Source organism: Drosophila montana, unplaced genomic scaffold, assembly GCF_035044405.1.
Source record: "Drosophila montana isolate Dmon_TW-CO22-7 unplaced genomic scaffold, ASM3504440v1 contig_2626_1, whole genome shotgun sequence".
Taxonomy (NCBI): Eukaryota; Metazoa; Arthropoda; class Insecta; order Diptera; family Drosophilidae; genus Drosophila; species Drosophila montana.
The window spans coordinates 1,251,117-1,265,061 of NW_026997490.1; the positions used below are offsets into that span (position 1 = coordinate 1,251,117).

Genomic DNA, 13,945 nt, shown 5'->3' on the forward strand with positions numbered 1-13,945 from the left:
ATTATTATTTTTTTTTATTATGCTTTTATCAGTTAAGTGTATCAGCATTTTAGTCGGTGCGGTTAAATTTAAAGCCGCCGCTCGTCAGAGGTCAAACAGCAGATAGCGAGAGATATACAGTTACAGATACAGCCAGAGATATCGAGATATATACTTAGGGTATATGTGTACCCATGTGTACCCATGGTATACTCTGTGTATGTGTGCGTGTGTGTGTGTGTGGTCTGTTCCTTGCGTGCTGACACACAAATTGTGTGTAATTATGACCAGGTACAGCCCGTTTTTTTTTTCAAGTTGATGGCCATGTGGTTTTCAAAAAAAAAACAAAAAACAGCTAAGCAGCAATACGCCCCGTTTCCCAAACTGTATACCCTGTTCGGTTAGGTTCAAAGCGAGCTTGATGCGCTCTTCGTCTGCGTTTGTCATTTATTTGAGCATTTTCTAAAAGCTTTCAATGTTTGTTTCAATATATACAAAGTGTAAGAATAATATTTGTAGACCACGCCCACTTCAGCGCCCACAAGCCTAAGTTACATATGTATATGCCCTGTTTTTAGTCTTACACACACACACACGCACACACACACACACACGCACTCTCCAGCCAAGCAGAGCATCCAGCAGTCGGCCTGGCTCGACTCTACACAATTTTACTTTGTTTATCATTGTTTTTAAAATAGTTGCTTTCGATTTAAGTTAAGATTTGCGCCAACTGCCTTTGTTCAATGAAGGCCACCAAAATGCAGCCTAGACCAAAAATATATAAAAATAAAATTAAAAAAATCAACAACAATAAGAAGAAGAAGAAGAGGTATACATACTATATAGAACGAGAAACTGTTAGATTTAGATTGTTAGATTAGCAATTGGTTCAGTTAGTTCTGTGCTTAGTTCAAGACTTTTGTTTTTGTTTTAGTTGCAATTTATGTTAAGTTGGGAATTGTTGAAAATATAACTAAATATATATATATATATAGACATTCGTATATATTTAGATAGATATTCGCGTCTGGAAGACTTTTGAATGGCCTTGTTTTTCACAGAGAATCATTTACAAATATTTATAATACTATATACTATATATAGTATATAGTATATAGACGGCGATCCGGAACTGTAGATAAACCAACTAATTTGTTAATAGAATTCGCAATGCAGCTGCTATTCGGATATGCTATGCTTTATATAGCACTATAACTATAACTATAGCTAGAACAGATCGGATATATAGCTAAACTTGCAAATTAGACTAAATAGAACAACAAATCTCTAGCAAAAAAAAACAAACAAACAAACACATTCCAAAGGACCAAAACAATTTAAAAAAAACCAAACACTAAGCAAATGTTATTTATATAAATGTATAAAAATATTATAGTATAAAAAAAAGAGGAAAAACTTTCGAGTACACGTTCTTTTTATTTTGTAACTCCTAATTCATCTAAAATTGTGCAATATTTTATTAACAAACAAAAAAAAAAGAAGAAAAGCAAAATAGTCGAATGTAATGCGCTTAATTTTAGTACAAAAGCAAATATCAAATGCAAAAATGCCCACTAAATGTAATAATATTTATTATACTACGATACGATCTATGCAAGCTGTAATATTATATGCCCCAATTCAAAATATATATAACTACAGATATATTTACATATATATCATCTAAATGTCCCACATTCTATATGTGTATAAATTTTAATAACTATAACTATTTATATGCCGTGTACATCTCGAGAGTTTTTTTGTTTGTTCATTCAATATCCTTTTTTTAGACCCTAAGCATTATACGACATGTCCAAATTGTGACTATATATGTATATATATACATACTTATATATGTAAATCTGAGTGTCTTTTTGAGCGTATTTTAAAAAAAATATTCAACATATTAGATGGAAAACTCCACGACAAAACAATTGATTGAAATAAATGTTTTATGTACATGTTATTGCAAAATGAAAAAAAATATGAGACTTATTCTTCCTATTTCTTCAAGCCAAATTGATCGGGAGGCCAAACCATGAACAAAAAGCCAAACCTCGTGAAAATCGGATGAGATTTGACCGAGTTATGGTTATTCTAAATAGCTGTGGAAGTTTCTATTTTTGTGTGTGTGTTTGTATGTGTGTGTGCATGTATGCATGTGTGTGTGTGTGTGGACGTGTGTGTGTTAGTGTATGCATGCATGTATGTATGCATTTATGTATATATGTATGCATGCATGTTTGTTTTCTAATACCAAACGCAGATCAAGCATATTTTTCGCTATGCTGCAAATTTAAATAAAACGAATTTCTGCCAAGTGCTCTACTCCTCGATTCTCAAGAATTCAAGTAGGCTCTGCAGCTTTTCATGCTTAGCTGGTGTAGTGTAGTGCTTTTTTTTTTGGTGTTTTTTTTTTGGTGTTTTTTTGGTGCTTTTTTTTTGGTGTTTTTTTGTATGTATGTATGTATGTATGTATGTATGTATGTATGTATGTATGTATGTATGTATGTATGTATGTATGTATGTATGTATGTATGTATGTATGTATGTATGTATGTATGTATGTATGTATGTATGTATGTATGTATGTATGTATGTATGTATGTATGTATGTATGTATGTATGTATGTATGTATGTATGTATGTATGTATGTATGTATGTATGTATGTATGTATGTATGTATGTATGTATGTATGTATGTATGTATGTATGTATGTATGTATGTATGTATGTATGTATGTATGTATGTATGTATGTATGTATGTATGTATGTATGTATGTATGTATGTATGTATGTATGTATGTATGTATGTATGTATGTATGTATGTATGTATGTATGTATGTATGTATGTATGTATGTATGTATGTATGTATGTATGTATGTATGTATGTATGTATGTATGTATGTATGTATGTATGTATGTATGTATGTATGTATGTATGTATGTATGTATGTATGTATGTATGTATGTATGTATGTATGTATGTATGTATGTATGTATGTATGTATGTATGTATGTATGTATGTATGTATGTATGCATGCATGTATGGATGTATGGATGTATGTGTGTGTGCATTCATACATGTCCGCATGCTTGCATGTTTGCATATGTACAAAACAAGCATGCATACATGTATAAACAGGCAAACATATATGTATATGCAAACTTATAACATCATCAAAAATCCCACCGAGGAAGCTTGGATTCTGCGGTGGGTCTATGAAAATGAGTTTGAGTCCGATTGGATGGTAAACCAAGAAGTTTCATACAAACGTTTTTCACGATTTTTCCACACATGCGAGTGGAATTTCCCGAAACCCCGTCTTAACGTGCACCTTCATCACATAAGGTAATTACAGTAAAAACTTTACCTTCCTAGATCTTACGGCTTACGGTATTCATTCAGACAGTCAGTCATTCAGTCATTCAGTCAGGAAAAACAGTTTTTATATATAGAGATATACTTAACTGACATTTATATCTGAACGCAGGACTAACTAGCGCAGGTCGCCGGTTCAAATTCAGCAGCAATTAGCAATTTTAAGAATTATTCCATTAACTCAAGAAAAAAAGAAATTCAAATAATTACGATAATTTACTGAGCTGTGCATCTGAAGTTGATGTTAATTACATCAACCATCTTTGACCCGTGCAAGGCCGGGTAATTTCCTCCAGACATTTTCACATTTTCTTTATAATATAGCAATAAATTGCGATTTTATTCGATTGTTTTCTTTTGTTTTGTAGAATTCAAAAATACAGCACAGTTCACAAATCTAGAATTCGCAGGCTAAAGTAAAAAACCAACTGGGGTTAGGTTGTTCTCTCGCTCTCTCCCTCTCTCTTTCTCTCGCTTCTCTCTCTCTCTCTCGCTCTCTGCAACTCTTTGGTCTCTCTCGTTCTACTCGTACTTGTCGAAGTAGCGCTTCTTCAGATCCGGCGGATAGGTGACATATATGTAGTGCTCATTCTGTCCACCCACCTCGCTCTGCACAATCTCGTGCGTGGAGGAGGAGCCACGCAACGATTGCTGCGAGGCGCCAACGTGTCGGTGTCGTGTGTCCAACGGCCGCGGATGCGTATTGTAGTGACGCGGCGGCGGCTCACCGGAAACGGAACCAGACGTGCTAACATTGCTCACCACGCTTGTGGCTATGGGCCGGCCGGAGCTATTTGTATAGTCGCGTCGGTCTAAAATGTCCTGTGGGTAGACCAGGCTGGTCGAGTGTCGATGCAGCGGCGTGTTGGCGTTGGATGATGAGCCCCCCGCCACTTGCCGGCCGCCTGCCGACGAGCTGCTGGGCGTGCCCTGACCCCCCGCTGCTGCCGCCGACGCCGACGCCGACCCCGCCGCTTGACGCTGATCGGCGATGTACGTGTGACGCGGACTGTGCCGATGATATTGCACTGGTTCGGGGTACAAGTCGCGCGCCTGCTGCTGCTGTTGTTGTTGCTGCTGTTGCTGGTAGTAAAACTGTTGCTGCTGTGGGTCGGCAGTCCGACCAGGTATCGCGCCGGCGTCCAGCTGGAGCTCTTGTTGGGTGGCATAGTCGTGCTGGTAGTGGTGCGAGGGATGCGGCATGTAGATGCTGCCGCCGGCTCCGGCATAATGGTTGGCATTGATTGTCGTTTCTTCGGAGCTGAAACAAATGACTTGGGGTTGGCTCAATCTCAAATGGGCTGGGGGCTATTGCTGCGGCCTCGCCACACTTACTCAAACAGTATCCAAATGATGTAGTAGCAGAAACAGATGCCCGTCGATAGCACGAATATGAGTATGACAATTAGAGCCCAGGGAAAGGCACGTGGTTCCAGCGGGCCATCCTCCCAGTACCGATCGCACGTCAGATACCAGCAGACCGCCTTGTTCATCTCCTCCTCCATCTCCTTGAACGCCTGATCCGACATGGCCAGCAATAGGCCGCCAATGCAGCCGCGTAGCAATAGCTCGCAGCGTGCCTTCAGCTTGCTCAGCTCCTCCGGCTTGCAGTTGACACGCACCTTGGCCTGACCGTTGCCAGCGTCCGAGCTCTTCGCGGCATCCGGCTGACCGCTGCCCTCCCCATCGCCGCTCTGCTGTGTCTCCGCCGTCGCGTTCTGCTTGGACTCGGTCGCCGGCTCGACTACGGGCGCACGCTTTAGATGCGTCTGACTCAACTCCTTGAGCTTCATCAGCAGCTTCTCGCCCGCGGATTTGGGCTTGACCGCTGAGCCATCCTCGGCGGTGTTGGCATCGGCGGCCAACGGCTGCTCCTTGCTGGGGCTTGGCTTCTCTTGGAGTAATTGACGATTTTGTACTTTAGCTGCACGTGTGGCACTCAATGTGGAAGTTCTGCAAAGGGATTGGATCAGCAAACAATCGGCTTCGATTGGATTATCTAAGACTTGCCTTGGTATCAAACTCAAGTATGCGGCATTCGCTTTGGCCAGTGCGGAGTTCTGACCCAGAGAGTCACCCCAGACTTCGATATCGGTGACAATGTGCTGATCCCCAAACTTGAGGCTAGAAGCGTCCTCCGTTTGGAATACCTCGCAGCGCATTATATCGCAAAAGTCGGCCAGGCAAACGGAGTCCTCTGCCTAAACAAAAGGATTTAAACTTTAGAAGGCTTCTCTTTGCCACCTAACCAGGCCTCACCTCATTGATGATGTGCTTGTGGCGCGTATCAAAGTGCAAATCGAGATACTTTTCCTGATAGAAACTCTTGCCACAAAGCCGGCAGGTCCACTGTGTGGGTCGATCCCGCTGCTTCTCATCCTGACGCGGCGCAAAGACATCTCGCAGCGGATGCAGCGGACACTCCAAGGGCAGCTTCACCTGCGCAAAACAACTGCATCAGCACACCTTTTGCTTATATTATTTTGTTTTATCCACTTTACCTGATGCTTATCCAGTATGGGCGTCCACTTGGAGCGCACAATCTTGCGGACCAGGCGGCTGTTATCTCGCGAGCAGAGTATCTTGATGACGTTGGATGGCGGCCATGGTATCAGCAACAGAATGAAGATCAGAAATTGCCTGGATGTCATCAAGTGGAGCGTGAACGAATGCAATCTGTAATGGATATACATAGCAAATGCAATGCGGATGTGGGCCAGGACCTACTGACCAACTGGCCAATTAATTACGAATGCCGCCCACTTAGTAGCCCTGGGCGGGGGTTGCCACCCCTGGCAGCCTGCCTGCCTGCTTCTTTGTCGTTTTTTTTTTGGGTCAACTCAAGTAAAAGGGGCAACGCGCACAGAAAATCGATAAAGGAATGCGGTCGAGCGGGTGGAAGGGGGGTGGGGGGTGGAGGCAGGCAGGCAGTTAAAGCCAAGCGTTACTTGGCAGCCCTTTTTTTTTTTTTAAATTGGCATCGAATAGCATAAGCACTTACCTTGAATTGATGTATAATCAGGCGACATGCATTGCTTTTATGCAATTTGTTGTTGCTGCAAAATGGTTGCTCTTGAATTTTTAATGCAAATTTTGAGCAGCCTTTTTTTTTTTGGAGGTTAGGTGCGCTTGTAACGGTTGCGCTTGGCAAATGCAACCGAGCCAGTTAAATGTTTAGAAATAACTAACTGAAATTAACAGTTGTTAAGTAGCGTTTTCTTTGTTTTTTTTTCGTTCTGTTATAAATAAAAGCTGCAGCGCCGTTGCACGAACGTCCACACTGCTGAAAATTTCTGCGCTCTTTAACCCGCAAGCCGCGCGCTCTCTCTTCTCCCCCTCTCTCTCTCTCTAGCTCAAGCTCCAGCGCCTTTTTGTCCTGCGCCGAATTTGAACAGCTGCTGTGCAGCGTTGCCAGATAGTTGCCGCAGCATACCCTGTACACGAGAGTCTGCATACCTTGCATACTCTCAGGCCGCACAAATAAAACAACTTTTTTTTTTTCAATTAAATGTAATTTATTTTTTTTGTTTTTTCTGTTCATGTTGCTGCTGTCGTTTTTGGCTTGTGGAACGACCCCGAATTGATTTATATTTTACAATTACTAGACTATATTAAGGTTTTGCAAACAACTTCTACTGGCAACAAAAGTCTTCGACACCTACAATAAATACTACTTAAAGTATAGCCCTGATTCATGTCCGACTGATTCACAATCCATTGTAGACCCGATTTATGGACGACTGTTGGAGTATTTTCTTGAGCGCTGCAAAGGGAAACAAACATATTAAGAAGCGGAAGATGTTTTATTGGGAATCGAGGGCCTACCTTCTTTGTCCTCCTCGGTCAAGTCTTGCTTGGGGAACTCCACATCGAATGTTATGTAAAGATTGCCCGTCAGATTGTTGTTCTCAAAGTTGGGCATGCCCTCGCCCTTCTTGCGTATGCGTGCCCCCGGCCAAGTGATTTTCTCGCGCGTCACGCCCACACTGTGTCCGTCCAGATGCTTAATCTCCATTGTAAAACCAATGAGTGCATCCTGCAGGCTAATGGTCACGTTCGTGTACAAATCGTCGGCCTTGCGCAGGAAGCGCGCATGTGGCATCTGCTGCACACGGACAATGAGATCTCCGGGCTCGCCGTCAATATGGGGCTCACCCTCGGCTACGAAGCGTGTCTCCTGGCCATCGACCATGCCCTGTTCCACCTCAATCTCTAAGGTGCGCTCCTCGTTGACCAGCTTCACGTTGGGACACTCATCGCAAACGGTTTGCTGTATCATTTGGAATCGGCCGGGTCCCAAATTGCGTGTGACCATCTCCTGCCGGCAATTGCATTTGCGCGTGCCGGAGGCGGGCTTCATCACCGGTTTGTTGCGCACAATCTCCACAAAGTTGCCCGAGTAGAGCTCCTCGAGGGAGACATACAAGTTCATCACAATGTCGGCGCCACGGGGCGTATCGTGCTGGTGCGGATCACCGTTGCCAAAATGAAAGCCGAAATCGCCAAAGAAACTGGAGAAGGGATCGCCGCCATGGTCCATCATGCCCTCCTTCTTCAGGCACTCCTCGCCGCAGCGATCGTAGGTCTTCCGTTTGTCCGCATTCGAGAGCACCTCATAGGCTGCGCCCAGATCCTGAAATTTGGTAGACGCATCCGGATCATCTTTGTTCTTGTCCGGATGCAGCTCCTTCGCTAGACGCCTGTACGCCTTCTTTATTTCATTAGTGTTGGCATTTCGCTTCACATTGAGAATCTGGTAAAAGTCTCGCCCCGCCAGCGCCTCGTCTATCAGGAAGAGCGCCAGCTGCACGAGTAGCAGGCCCTTGATTAGCTGCATTGTGTATGTGTTAATTAGGCTACGTGGTTAGTCTTCGCGGTGTGTGGTTTAATTCAATTGAACATCATTTGCTACTCTTGTGAATGAATTTCAGCTCGTCAAAATAACACGGCTGGCAAAAATTATCAAAAAAAACTATCTATGATTGTGTGTGTGAGTCGTGGTTGCCGTTGATTGGTCGAAACCGGCGTGGCGGTGATGCCACCTAATGCTATATTCCAGCTGTTTTTATTCTTAGTATTTTCACTTGTCTGCGGTCACACTGAAAACACATGTGCAAAAATAATCGCCAAAGCTTTAAATAAAAAGATTAGATTTAAAAAAAGAAATGTTTTGCTGTTAGCTTTCTCTGTGCTTACTTTATATTAAATGTTGATGTATTGATTTTCAACTTTTGATTTTTTGATTCAATTATTCTTGAATTGAAATTTCACTGAGATAAGCATATGTGATATACTGTAACGATGATAAATAAATGACAAAAACATTTAACAGCTGTTTTTGTACAACAGAAATTAAGTGGCTTAAAAAAACTGCTGTTCCAAAAATAAAAAGTCGAATCTGAATTAAATTAGATTATTTCAGCTGTTTCTGGTCAAGCTGTTTAGCACATCACAATGTGTGCTAACTATTACTCATCTCTAAGAACAGTGCTGGTAAACGTTGTATGTGTTTAACAAGTGCGTGCAGCAGTGAGCGCGATTGTTTTTATTAATTTATTGAATCTGGCGTCTTAGTTAACTTTAGCTGCTGTTCCAGACAGCGCGCCAAAGCCAAATAAGTGTCCTTATATTCCGTTGTGGTTGTTTGTCCTTGTTAAAGCCAAGGAATTTGCAAAGCCAAACCGCAAATTATGGTCAAGGTTGTCTATTAAGTACAATAATTAAGAAGACGAAGAGGGTCGAGGATAGCGGGCGGCGTTTTGTGTTTGTGTATAAATTAACAAAAGTGGTGAGTAATACTAGTTAATTAACTATATATGCGATTATTTGTGCAACTTAAGCTGCGAGCTTGCATTGTATTCTTAATGATTCATTCGGCTTTGAGCTCGGGTTCGATATGGCGGGGCGCACTCTTGTCGGAAATGGGTTATCTTTAGTTTTAAGCGAAGTGGATTATCAGCACAACAAATGGCAAACAAAGGAGTTTATTAAGCTATATATTTATACATATTTTTACAGATTGTGTCACTTTGTTTATTTCTATTTCTAAGCGTACAAAGAAACAGCTCCACTAATGGACGATCTGCTTGGTCATGCATGTCCCATCATCATCATCTACTTCTTCATCATCATCTTCTTCTTCATTATGATCATTATCGGAGCATATTAAGGCCCTAGGAATGTGCAAAATGTGTGTAGAATATTAAAATCGTGAACTACATTTGTTTTTTTGATAACGGGGATCTTTCATTATTATTTCTTTGATATATTTTTTCTATATAATAGACAATTTGCATTTGCAGTACAACTCGCACAGATTTAGCTTATGATTAGCTGTTAACTTATCTACATAGTTGCTTGAACTGTTAACTTATCTGTATAAACAAGTGCATATTTATATAGTTAACGCTTCGATATCAAAATAATCGCTAATCAGCTAATTGTTTTAGCTACGCCTATCTTATCACGTCTATAAATAATGGCCCAGACCTTAACCGGGATCGACCCCCCATTTCAGCTAAGATATTGTATATATGTATGTCTAGCCTCATAGGGAAGCGGAGGAAGTTGAGCTCGTATATGCTAAGTTTTTGTTAAGATATCTGAAAAACAAGACAGATTTTTACATACTGTAAGCAGCGCCGACCTATTCCAATATAGGAATCGTTGTGAAATTTCCCAGACCAAGTTTTATCAGCTTTGCTTAGAGCTTGGTTGAGTTTGGTCCAAGCTGAGTCGAAAATGTGACAATATTATAATACTCGTATTCTCCATATATTATATTATATGATTTGTTTGTTTTTACCCCATGGACTATCACTTGCATTAATAAGTACTTAGCTCACTTAAGATTAGCTTTAGTCGCTGATTAAAGAAAGAAGTGTTTCGGTCAAATAACACAAACTTGGTCTAACCGAGCCACAGTCGTTGTTTGCCTTCGATAGCGTGCGCTTGTGGATTACGCACTGTCCGGTTCTGCTCGGTGGGGTGTACTCTACGTAAGTGCCCAAAACCATCTAAGTAAAACACGCACCTCAGAAGCCCCACAACTGCAGGGGGGAAAGCCAAGCCAAAGCCTTTCGTTTTGCTGGCGCTCGAGATTTCTCTATCCGTCTGTGTGAACGCGTCGAGCTGGGAAACTATAAAAGTTATAGACTTCAAATATATATTCTACTATATACATCAAATATAGATTCTGCTATATATATCAAATATATATCCTACTATATATATCAAATATATATCCTACTAAATATATCAAACATATATTCTGCTATAGAATATATTTTCATAATATCGATTAAAACGGATTTTGAGACTTGATTTTTTTTTTTAAGTATAACTCGAAAATTATAAAAGCTAGATATACCAAACCTGGTATGTAGGCTCTCAAAGAGACTATTAAAAATTTAAAATATATAAATTTTTGGTTAACTTCTCCCATTCTCCACAAAATGGGATAAGACTCTTTTTTAAAGATAGAGCTTTGCGCTCTAGTATGCCATTATAAGATTCTACAAATTTTAGCAAAATCGGACTATAAAAACCGTAGTTAATTAGGAATGGATTTGCTATACATAGAGCGGGACTCATGGAAGAAGGAGCACAGCATAGTTATAACGACAACTTGGCGCTGTTTACAGGGTGTCCGTCAGTCATGCACTCCCGGCACGTGTACTTATTTATTGTTATTTTTTCGCACTTCCATTCAAGAACTAACGAACTCTTGTACTCAATAATCTGCATGACGGATATGTCAATTTGATGATATGATAAAGACTATTTAAATTGTCGAGAACCTGAGTCCAAAACGATAAGCGGCCAACTTGTGGAACTGTGCCTTAAAACTCGGCAGGGGGTGTTTTGCGGGCACTGGGATCATAAAATGAAGAGCATATTAAAATACCGCGATTAACAGCGAAACGATTAGGTTTATTGACCAGCTGCTTATGCAACGGTTTAACCCAACAGTTCTCTAAAATATTCAGGTCTCTAGCTCGATTTCAACATGTGCTGCAAGTGCTGCGGCGAAACGCAGCGCAAGAGCTGGGTCTTTGGCACTGGCACCGTATTTGTCATCCTGGGCATACTCCTCGTGGTGCTCTGGCCCGATCTGGCTGACAAGCTGGTCGAGAATGTGAGTACATCAAATATCCAACCAACACATCACTTAACAACTTTTCTTTACTTTCCCTGCAGGGCTTGAAACTGGAACCCGGCACCGACACCTACGACAGCTGGCTGGAGGCGCCGATACCCATCTATCTGAAGTTCTACATGTTCAACTGGACCAATCCGGAGGATATACGCAATCCGAACATAAAGCCACACTTTAACGAAATGGGTCCATATGTCTTCCTCGAGAAGCACAAAAAGGAGAACTTCACCTTCTACGAGAATGCGACGGTGGCGTATTATGAGCGTCGCACCTGGTTCTTTGATGAGGAGCGCTCCAATGGCACGCTGATGGATATGATAACCACGGCGCATGTCATCACCGCCACCGTGGCCGATGAGATGCGTCACGAGCGTAAGATTATCAAGAAGATTGTTAACTTTATGCTGAATGTCGAGGGCGGTTCTTTGTACACCACAAAACCCGTGCACGAATGGATATTCGATGGTTATCAGGATGATCTCACCGACTTCCTCAATCTGTTCAACACGACCAAAATCGACATACCCTATACACGTTTCGGCTGGCTGGCGGATCGCAATGCTTCGCTGGAATACGATGGTCTCTTTACCATCCACACGGGCACTGATGACATGTCCAATTTGGGTCGATTGACGCATTGGAATCAAAAAACCGAGACGGGCTTCTATAAGCTGCCCTGCGGCATTGTGAATGGCACCACGGGTGATCTGTTTCCGCCCAAATTGAATACACAGGATGAGATTACGATATTCGCGACGGATGCGTGCCGTTTCATGAATCTGCGGCCTCAGGGCACCATGGTTAAGCACGGTCTAACGGCGACACGTTGGGTGGGCACCGAGGAGACCCTCGACTCCGGCGAGAACTATCCAAATCAGGCGTGCTTCTGTGATCCGCGACTGGAGGAGTGCCCGAAAACGGGCGTTGTGGAGTGCAAGGCATGCCGCGACAAGGCGCCCATTTACTCATCCTTTCCGCACTTCTACCTGGCCGACGAGTCCTATTTAAATGCGGTCAGTGGCCTGAAGCCGGACAAGTTGCAGCACGAGTTCGTCATGGCCGTGGAGCCAACGACTGGCGTGCCCGTGCAGGTGCACGGACGCATACAGATCAACATGATGCTGGAGCCGGATGATGAATACGAGTGCGTCCCACAGTTTGCCACAGTTTATTGCCATTTAACCATTATTCTTTTTTTTAATTTTCTAGTATTTACCGTGGCATTCAGAAGGTTTTGATGCCCATGTTTTGGTTTGATCAGTTCGCGGAGCTCACCCCCGAGCTGGCCTCCAGGGCCAAGGTGAGTCCGTGCATCTCTCAACTTGAGAAATAGTTCCTAACTTGGCTTTGTTCTTTGCTGTTTAGCTGGCCATTAACTTATCGGACTATGGCTTCTATACGGGCATCGGATGCATTGTTTTTGGCGGCATCTTTTTGACCATCGGCATAGTACTAACCCTGACCAAGCGCTGGGTGCGTCGGCCCGTTGACGATGAGGATATGCTAACCAATTAGTAGCAGCTGCTTAATACACTAACCAAAATGCCAAATGTGCCAGGACACACAAGTTAACGTTTGCTAGTTCATTTGTTAAGTCGCATTGTTGTTGTTTTTCTGTTACATCAGTTGCCATTTGAATTGTTGATAGCATCCGATATATGCCGATTGTGTGTGTATATATATATATATATGCTATATACAGGCATTTGTGATAAACACACACACACACACACCCTATTGTTAAGTACAATATATACATGAATTTTGATGTATGACCAAAACTGATTCCCACCCTCCCAAATGTTATGAACTTGCCTCAACATTCCAGCGTCTGTTCGAAGCAACAATTTGTAAATTAACTCTAAACAATAGTAATAGAATTTATAACACGCTCTCTCTGAGAAACAAGTTTTAATTAATCATGATTTTTATTACTCATATATATATATATATAGTACACATACATAGATAGTTATTTCTATTTTGGCACTGACTGCTGCACACATATACATATATATATATGTATATATACAAGCAGTTGCCAGGATACATATCGTTAGATTCCATAAGAAAAACTTGATTGGAATCTAAGCGTTTTGCTATAGCTCTATACTATATGGCCGATTTTGATAACATATAGCTGCAAAGGTGTGTGTGTGTGTGCGTGTGTGTGTATTTGTTGTGGCATGTGTGTGGGGTGCGTGTGTGTGTGTAGTTTTCTAGCTGCTGCCACTCGTTCATTTAGCCATAGGCTTTTAGTCGAGAAAAACCTACGCAAATTTATGCGACAGCAGCTGAAACACACACACAGTTACACACACATACACGTGCACAAGCAACACACACACACACACATACACAGACAGTGGTTAATATATAAACATAATATGAATATGAATATGTATCAAAATCATT

At 41.8% G+C, this 13,945-nt stretch overlaps 3 protein-coding genes across 4 annotated transcripts; 1 reads left to right on the forward strand and 2 right to left on the reverse strand.

Moving 5' to 3' along the window:
* Positions 1 to 3,853: 3,853 nt before the first annotated feature.
* On the reverse strand, positions 3,854 to 6,651 carry LOC135429294 (uncharacterized). Its single transcript, XM_064683560.1, has 6 exons — positions 6,374 to 6,651; positions 5,874 to 6,095; positions 5,632 to 5,811; positions 5,383 to 5,573; positions 4,708 to 5,325; positions 3,854 to 4,633 (listed from the first exon to the last, which is right to left on the reverse strand). The coding sequence occupies exons 2-6, from the start codon at positions 6,063 to 6,065 to the stop codon at positions 3,895 to 3,897; spliced, it is 1,920 nt and encodes a 639-aa protein (XP_064539630.1). The 5' UTR covers positions 6,066 to 6,095; positions 6,374 to 6,651; the 3' UTR covers positions 3,854 to 3,894.
* Positions 6,652 to 6,862: 211 nt separating this feature from the next.
* Positions 6,863 to 8,499, reverse strand: shv (DnaJ homolog shv). Its single transcript, XM_064683559.1, has 2 exons — positions 7,198 to 8,499; positions 6,863 to 7,135 (listed from the first exon to the last, which is right to left on the reverse strand). Exons 1-2 carry the CDS (start codon positions 8,207 to 8,209, stop codon positions 7,080 to 7,082), a joined length of 1,068 nt encoding a protein of 355 aa, XP_064539629.1. The 5' UTR covers positions 8,210 to 8,499; the 3' UTR covers positions 6,863 to 7,079.
* Positions 8,500 to 8,862: 363 nt separating this feature from the next.
* crq (croquemort) lies at positions 8,863 to 13,449 on the forward strand. Of its 2 annotated transcripts, none has more exons than XM_064683557.1 (5): positions 8,863 to 9,160; positions 11,361 to 11,509; positions 11,572 to 12,674; positions 12,740 to 12,830; positions 12,896 to 13,449. In XM_064683557.1, exons 2-5 carry the CDS (start codon positions 11,381 to 11,383, stop codon positions 13,043 to 13,045), a joined length of 1,473 nt encoding a protein of 490 aa, XP_064539627.1. In that variant the 5' UTR covers positions 8,863 to 9,160; positions 11,361 to 11,380; the 3' UTR covers positions 13,046 to 13,449. The 2 variants fall into 2 exon arrangements, with proteins under 2 accessions (XP_064539627.1, XP_064539628.1); XM_064683558.1 differs by lacking the exon at positions 8,863 to 9,160 and adding an exon at positions 10,323 to 10,370.
* The last annotated feature ends 496 nt before the right edge of the window (positions 13,450 to 13,945 follow it).

Excerpts from the sequence above, each read along its gene's own strand:
- LOC135429294 (XM_064683560.1), bottom strand. The coding sequence starts at position 6,065 with ATGTATATCCATTACAGATTGCATTCGTTCACGCTCCACTTGATGACA. Across the intron at positions 5,574-5,631 it reads ACAAGCACATCATCAATGAG|GCAGAGGACTCCGTTTGCCT; the intron begins GTGAGGCCTGGT and ends CCTTTTGTTTAG. Across the intron at positions 4,634-4,707 it reads ATCATTTGGATACTGTTTGA|CTCCGAAGAAACGACAATCA; the intron begins GTAAGTGTGGCG and ends CATTTGTTTCAG.
- shv (XM_064683559.1), bottom strand. The coding sequence starts at position 8,209 with ATGCAGCTAATCAAGGGCCTGCTACTCGTGCAGCTGGCGCTCTTCCTG. Across the intron at positions 7,136-7,197 it reads GACCGAGGAGGACAAAGAAG|CGCTCAAGAAAATACTCCAA; the intron begins GTAGGCCCTCGA and ends TTCCCTTTGCAG.
- crq (XM_064683557.1), top strand. The coding sequence starts at position 11,381 with ATGTGCTGCAAGTGCTGCGGCGAAACGCAGCGCAAGAGCTGGGTCTTT. Across the intron at positions 12,675-12,739 it reads GAGCCGGATGATGAATACGA|TATTTACCGTGGCATTCAGA; the intron begins GTGCGTCCCACA and ends TTAATTTTCTAG. Across the intron at positions 12,831-12,895 it reads AGCTGGCCTCCAGGGCCAAG|CTGGCCATTAACTTATCGGA; the intron begins GTGAGTCCGTGC and ends TTTGCTGTTTAG.